Source organism: Colletotrichum jinshuiense, chromosome 7 (assembly GCF_051148585.1).
Source record: "Colletotrichum jinshuiense chromosome 7, complete sequence".
Classification (NCBI taxonomy): Eukaryota; Fungi; Ascomycota; class Sordariomycetes; order Glomerellales; family Glomerellaceae; genus Colletotrichum; species Colletotrichum jinshuiense.
The window spans coordinates 772,920-780,230 of NC_139314.1; the positions used below are offsets into that span (position 1 = coordinate 772,920).

General features: G+C 48.5%; 1 protein-coding gene across 1 annotated transcript; it reads right to left on the minus strand.

Moving 5' to 3' along the window:
- Window positions 1-457: 457 nt before the first annotated feature.
- Window positions 458-946, minus strand: EsH8_VII_000183 (uncharacterized protein; the record flags this gene model as incomplete). Its single annotated transcript, XM_083270316.1, has 2 exons — window positions 458-680; window positions 921-946. The coding sequence occupies 2 exons, from the start codon at window positions 944-946 to the stop codon at window positions 458-460; spliced, it is 249 nt and encodes an 82-aa protein (XP_083127873.1).
- Between the last annotated feature and the right edge of the window lie 6,365 nt (window positions 947-7,311).

Here is a 7,311-nt window from a genome sequence, read left to right on the forward strand (position 1 = left end):
TATCATGATTATGGTCCGGCGGCATCCCATAGAAGCTGGCGTCCTAGCGATGAAAACACGCGGGTGTGGCTCACACAAGCATCCCGATAGCATGAGGCGGATGTGGATCATGGCACGAGCGTCAGAGATAGTCCGTCGAAATACGAGACGGGTCCTCGAAAGGTAATCTCTTCACAGTTGAAACGTAATTGATATATATAATGACATGGCTACCTTAGGATACAAACTTTTGAGCAGAAGTTGACGGCCTGGAGGTATGCAAAGTCTCGGCGTAGTTACAGACACCAAGGCCGGCGGGTATCTTGAAATACAAAACTTCGTTTATGTACATTGCAACAGAGTTTAAAGACGTAAAAATGCCCTGCCAAAAGAGTGGCGCCGCATACATGATGGCCTCTCAAACCCATGAAATCTCCCCGACGCCTTTTGAGGCCTCAGCCTGGCGGTCCGTAGGCCGTTAGCTCGGAACGCTGTTGGCAATATTGGCAGCGCCCGAGAATACATCTTCGATCTTGGCAATGGCCGACTTGACGGTACGCATGCGTTCGTGGGCTCTTTCGACGCTCCCGACCTGGGAATTGTCTGGGCTGTGGAACGTCTGGTCCGCCAAGAAGACTTCGACACGGGACGCCATGGCTTCTTCCTCTGCGTTTCGGGGAGGATCTCCAGCGTTGCCGTACCTGCCGGAGAATACTATCGTTAGCACGAGTTGGTTTGGACCACCACACACGGAGAGACAAAGATGAGAGCGCAGTCCCGAGCACGAACGGGTTTGCCCAAGGATGAGGATGTTTGAAATAATTGGTTCTCAGGGTTCTTGGGGGGACAGAAAGACGCACTTCTTGATGAAGAGGGAAGAACGAGGACTTTAGGAAAGTAAAGAGTGAGACTGGCACTGGAATAAGAGCCTGAGGACATACGTGTTGGCAGAGCCGTGAGCGGGCATGGTTGATACTAGTGCTTCTCGAGATGCGAGAAAGAGAGTCAGGGCGAGTTGAAGAGACAACGGCGGTCTCTGTTGCTGTGTGGAAGATATCGCAAGCTGGGAGATATGAATGGAAAGTTCGGAGGAGGAGATGGCAAAGCAATAGGGTTGATAAGTACTGCGCAGTGATTTGGCAGGCTTCGAGTGCGGTTGTCTGTTTTGCTCCTTGCCATATAAATACTTGGGAAGAGATGAGGAGAGGGCAGTGTATTTATTCTGGTGAGACTGCATCTGGACGCTGGATCTCCTAAACATGGCACCCAGACGTACCACTTGAGCAATCCTCGACGAACAACACATCGGGTTCGAGTATTACGATTACCGGTCGGACTATGTGGATTTCGGAAACTAAGGGGGGTGGGCCTTTTTCGCACAAACTCCATTTTTCTGCAGGCCTAGCTTCCAAAGCCGGGGTCGTTGCTGTAATGTCTGCCGAGGCGGGAGCTGAGCAAGTGCTTGGCAATTACTCAGGCTCCTTCCTCCAACCAACCTTCCACGGAACACATGGTGCGGGGGCCCTCTCGTCGGCGCCCTCAGCGCTACATCCGTCCATCTGGTGTGGCATGGTGCACCACTGTATGCATGGGTGCATTTCCGGTACTGTATGCATGGGCGACGGAATGGTATGCATGGGCCCCGCCCGATTGGAGTTCCACCTCCAGTCGGACAGCTGTCGACTCGATATATCTTATCTTTGAACGTCAAATCATGCTTGTGTTTGCATCTTGAGCCGCTCAGTGGCTGTGCTGGAAGCCGACTATGACAGCCCTGGCGAAGCTTTTGGTTGGCTGCTAGTGAATCATCATACTAAAAGCAACACACCTAGGCAGGCTGTGCAGGGCAGCCTCAGTCTGCCCTATACAAACTTTTGGTTCGCATGTGGTCCGCATCCCGCCTCCTGAGCGCCTGAGTCCCTGAATTTCGCGGGGAAGGTACTGCGGTAGGCACCCGATCAGCGAAGTCGTAAGTCACGTGGTTTATGCGAATGTATGGATAATCATATGTCTGCTTTCGGCCGGCCAACATCGTCGGCCGTGTTCCGTTTCCAGGGGCCGCGAATCTACCAGAAAAGTGTCAAAGCCAAGAGAAGAAACAAGTTGGTTTTAGCGCGAAAATACCTCGATCCGCAGTGATCGCGGGTTATTTCGTCACATGCTTTTCATGGAAAGGGCTTATTCCTGGTCGTGGAATCGAGCGCAAGGAATCCAACGATACGTTTGGCTAAAGACTATGCAAAAAAAAAAAAAAAAAAAGAACCCTTGGCCGTCATTGTCGCCTCTACATCAGCAATAACAGCAAGGCGGGCGCAAAAGCTGCGAGAACCTGCGTTCCGGCACGTTGGCTAGGTTCAAGCGGGCGGGCTAATGAACGGGTCTGGCAGTTGCTGCGGGAGGGGACTCTATCCAGGACCGGCCGCTGACTGTAAGCGGATTGATCAACAGACATTGTAGATTTTATCCTCCTCCTACCCTCGCCAGCTACTTTTCATTTGGTTGGGACACCCGTAAGGGCAGGCTTGGAGGGGGCATGTTTGCTACGGACATGGGTTGATTGCTTCCGATTTGGGCCGTCAAATGAAAACAATATTCGGTGAAATATCGTAAAATTGTATCTGCCTTTCCAGGGTTTCTAGGTGCGGCTGAAACCTCGGTTCCGTACATGGCCGACGGTCGCCTTGTTGCCTTTTGGAGCTAGATTGAAAGGATCCTAAGTAGGTGACGGTGACATCCTCATCGCTGGCAGAAAACGGCGGTCTGTAGCCGATGCCCCCAGTTACCGAGGCCAGAATCCTCCGATCGGATCTATCAAGGCCAGTCAATTCTTGGGCAGACGCAGGCCTCCAAAGATCTACAGAAAAAGAAACGAAAAGGGAAGAGAGAAAGGTATGCGAAACCCAGAAATAAAAAAGAACATGACGCAGCATCCCCGGCGTTACCTCAGAACCAAATATGGCAAACCAAGACTAACCCTCGGCTCATTGCGCGCGCGCGCCTACATGTCTTTCCCGCTGCCCGCAACTCGGCGCAAACCACCTTGTCCCTTCTCCGTCTTTGCTCCACGTACGGCTCTCACCTCCCCGACACTGCAGCCTCCCGAGCTCCTGGGAGTCTCCTGTCCCCCAGTCCACTGTGTTGGTCCGGATCGGCTCACTGCTGTTACCTGCAAATTGATTCCTGGGACTGGCTCTCTATACGCCAGCATAGGGGGTATCTTGTCCCGACCATTGCACATCTATCGGAGCTAGGATCTTGGCGGAGGAGAAATCTTCTCTGTTGATGCTGGATGAGACCTCCAACAAGACCTAAGATCAACATTGATTGAAGAGGGGTGTTTGAAAGCTTGTAGCCCGTTGTCAAATTAAAGTAGAATTAAGCGATCAGATGAATGGCCGGGTCCGGCCAGTCTTAAACGTTAAAAGTCGGTGCAGTGCAGCTGGGGGCGTGTGGGTTGGTGCCATTGCCGCAGGCAAACGCAAGGGCGACCCACCGAGCTTAAATGATGGGCCAAAGTGGCGAGGGAGGGACGAGCGGGTTCAAGCATGAGCGACAATCGATTCAACGGTTTCTTTGTAGAACTGCGACTGTATTAGTTAGTCATAACAAAGACCTTGACAGTGTCGAACCGTCTGCGCACCCGCTGGTTGTTTCCATCTCAGTGAGGTAAATGTACTCCAAAATGCCGGAATGTGGAGAGCTGTGTTGGTGATGGTGGCGGCGGCAGTAGTCTTGGTTACTGAAATTATTAAACAGGTGAATCATAATCCACAGTAGTGTGAGGCTTGAAGTGACGTGTGGGCGTTATTCTCTCTGCCTATTTGTCTCTTATCTAAATAATGAGAACTTAAAGATTAACCCCTGACGGCACGTTAGGCTTACGTGCCGTCAGGGGTACGAAAGCATCCCTGTCTATCCCGTCGAGTGCCGTAAGAAGTCATTTTAACTACGGTGCTGAGTCCCTATCACGGTGCAGAATAGTGACGCATTTTTACTTTCTTAGATTTTTGGGTCACAACGAGCAAACCCAACTCTAAGCTAGACCTTTTCACAGAGTTTGTGAATATCGTGGATGGCACCAGGAGCCATACCGAAGTAAAACTTCTTCCTCGTCACTGACTTGTCAAACCTTGATGATACTAATGGATAGCTATGAAATAACGAGATGAAATGGTGGCTGCACTTAAGAAAATGGCCTGCGCACCCCGACTCAAATATCATTACAAACACCCAAGACCTCAACCCACTCGCACAGCAAAACTTCCAATTCTTTGTATTTTCTTCGAGAAAAGCCGATCTCAGCAATTGGACCATTACATCCCAAAATACAGCAGCTTTTGCATGAAATCGACTTCCACGAGGGCTTCGTTTCATAGTCGTGGAAGAGTTATTGAAGCTAGTTCCGACTGCCGGGAAGAATCCTCTGGCACGTGGGGCTAGCGTATAATTTGAATGGTACACAATGTTCACCCTGTTAGTCTGGCATACGATGACAATGAATTTCTCATCAGTACAATCGGACCTCGATGACTTCAATCGACTTGCTGTAAGTCACAGGAGACAGCTAGTTAAAATAGTCTCGCTTCACGTGGGCCTGCAAGAATACACTTGTAAACAGTGTGGTCAAGTAGAGAGCGTAGATACAATCACTGCGAACGACAAAATGTTCTCCAACAGTCTGAAAGCCCCCTTTTATAGACTTTCTGATTGGACCAGAGAGACACCAACAGCCGGTATTACGTTTAAATTAAGTGCTAGGTCACCAATTGATTCAAATTATCGGAAGCTACCTCTAAACAGAGACAGGCGGGAGCTTGCCGATCAGTCGCCTGGGTCCTCGATGCTAAATGCCAAGAAGCGCTTGCTGGGTCAGCTTCTTGAACTTAAACTTGAGCAATCCAACCTTCCCAAGGTTACTGTTGTCGAAAGGTTCTCAGTTAAGCAGGAGAATTTATGAAGCCTTTAATCTCGGTCTCTATGCACAGTAATCAATAAACTGACGGGTCTTAAATAAGTCAACTACGAGCCTTGGCGTGGAGTTGAAGAGGATGATCAGCCCCAACACGAGTTTACAAACGCCACGTTGTTCAATTGCGTGAGCGACTACTCAGTCTTGCGCTCAATTAACGTATGGGAGGCTTAGTCTCGGAAGCTACACGGAGAAAAACATTATTCAAAAACCGTAAATGATTATTTTACCTCATCGGCGGTTGTGGCCATCTCTTACCATGAAGCGTTGGCAATTCGCACGTAACAGACGCCAGAGCATTTTTTCGATGCTTCTATAAAGTAGCCAAAGCAATACGAGGCATCGGGACCTTATCCAGACTTAGACATCTAGTGTTCACTTGTCAGATTTACAGGTTATCTGCAAGTCCGGCAAAGGTATACGATCTACTTTTAGTAGCAAGTGGAGCAGCTTTGCATCCGCCGCGTCTAGAGACCATGGAAGTATGGAGCCCAGGTGTGGGCGAAGGTTTTTTTTCCGGTACGAGGTTGAGAAGAGTAAACTCAAGCGAACAGTGTTAGCAAGTTGTATGTATGCGAAGCCCTGAGGTCTTCAAAACTTGGCGGCGTTTATCACGACGACATGAAGACGACAGCTTTGTATATGTTACCAAAAGTATTAACGCATCAGAGTTGCATAATTAAATGAGTATCTGCGAGCATCTGAACGCAAAACATTGTTCGGCCCAGTTACGCTGGAGAATTTTTAGTCTATGGCAGTTTATTCTTTCTCGGTACTTGCGAATTAATCTTGCAACCATCGTGAAAGGCCGGCCTGAAGATGTTTGAAGCGATGGACTACGAGGATTCGGCATCGGAATCTAGTAAGTTGGTAAACGAGTCATAGCCAACCCCATAGCTTTTCCATAGTATTCACTAGCTTTAGAGATGTGCAGAGGTAGTGGCTTGAACATTTTCGTACACCTAAATATATATATAAAACCAATTTTACTTCTGGTTTTGGACGAGAGGCGATGTGCGGGGATATATATTTTAGAAAACTGTGGCTACAACGTTGCTAGGTGATGCAGGAATACTTTGCTCGCGGAGTAAGTGAAGTATGAGAGTATGGGAACCAATCAACACGCTTATCAAAAATCTTTTGCTGAATGTATTTTGTTACTTTAGGCAACAGTCAGGCAAGGCGCCCTAAAAAGAGCTAATTGGCGCTCCTAGTGAACATCGCCTCACTGCTGGCCAATTGACTCTCCCGAGACTAATTTACTATTGGGCCGCAGACCAGAAGCTGAGTCGATGCGAAGAGTCCGTTCTGCTTTAAATTCATACTCTGCCCCTGTCTCCGGTCTCGCGCCGTGCACTCAATACCTCAACACATACGATAGCTCAGGATCATGGGGAAGGATGCGGGTCACAAATCCTCTTCTTGGAGGACGAATTTTGAGGCCACTTATCCTACCGCCAAAACCCATGCCTCCTCCACCAAGACCCCCAACTCAGCTTGAACCTTCAATGTCTCAAACCTTTTGGATTCGTGGCGCTGTCTCTTGCACAGAGAATTTCCCAAGATCTTTTAAAACCAACGCTATTCAAGCGGAGAACCCCTGGATCATCAACAGACAACCATACGGTTCTCGCCCATACGAGAGCGAAAGTTTCGCAGATAATCTTTTCGCGAAGACTGTTCAAGAGGTATAGTTGACTGATTCCGTTAAGTGTATCCATGTGAAGGGCGTATATCATGCAACTTGTCTATATCCAGTCTGGACTATTTGGTGCATCTTTAACTGAACTTCTGTTAGACTTCAGATTTCGCCATCCTTGTTATATTTTGGCTACCTACTTTCTTGGTCATGGCATCAGTTTATATTAGGGAAGCATCGAACGAAGCTACATCCTTCGAAGAGGATAGCGACAACACAGCTTCTACGGATTTGGATATCAGTTCGAAATCTCACCAGCAACGGAAAGTTCCGATCTCAAAAACGCTACGACACTGTGAATTTTTCTTTTCCGATTGTCTCGAAACCACATCTACTTATTTGCTGCTCAGCTGGGACAGCAAATTGAGATTGCGACGACGTACCCCGACTAATCGCTAGTCGACGGATCACCTTACGTTTTAGGAGAGCAAATCCGAATAACAGTTACACCTGACCTCATCGGCGAACAAACTGTCACACCGTTAATCATGCTGCGGTTGGATCAGGATGTGCCTTAAAAATACTGGCGAAATGTGTTTTTGCATTTATGTCCAAGCCTAAGTGGTCAACATCGCATTCACGCTAGTGGAGTTTTTGGTAGCTTAAAGACTCAGAGGCACACTGGCCCAACGGTGTACTTGCTGCTTACTTTGCGTTGCTATCA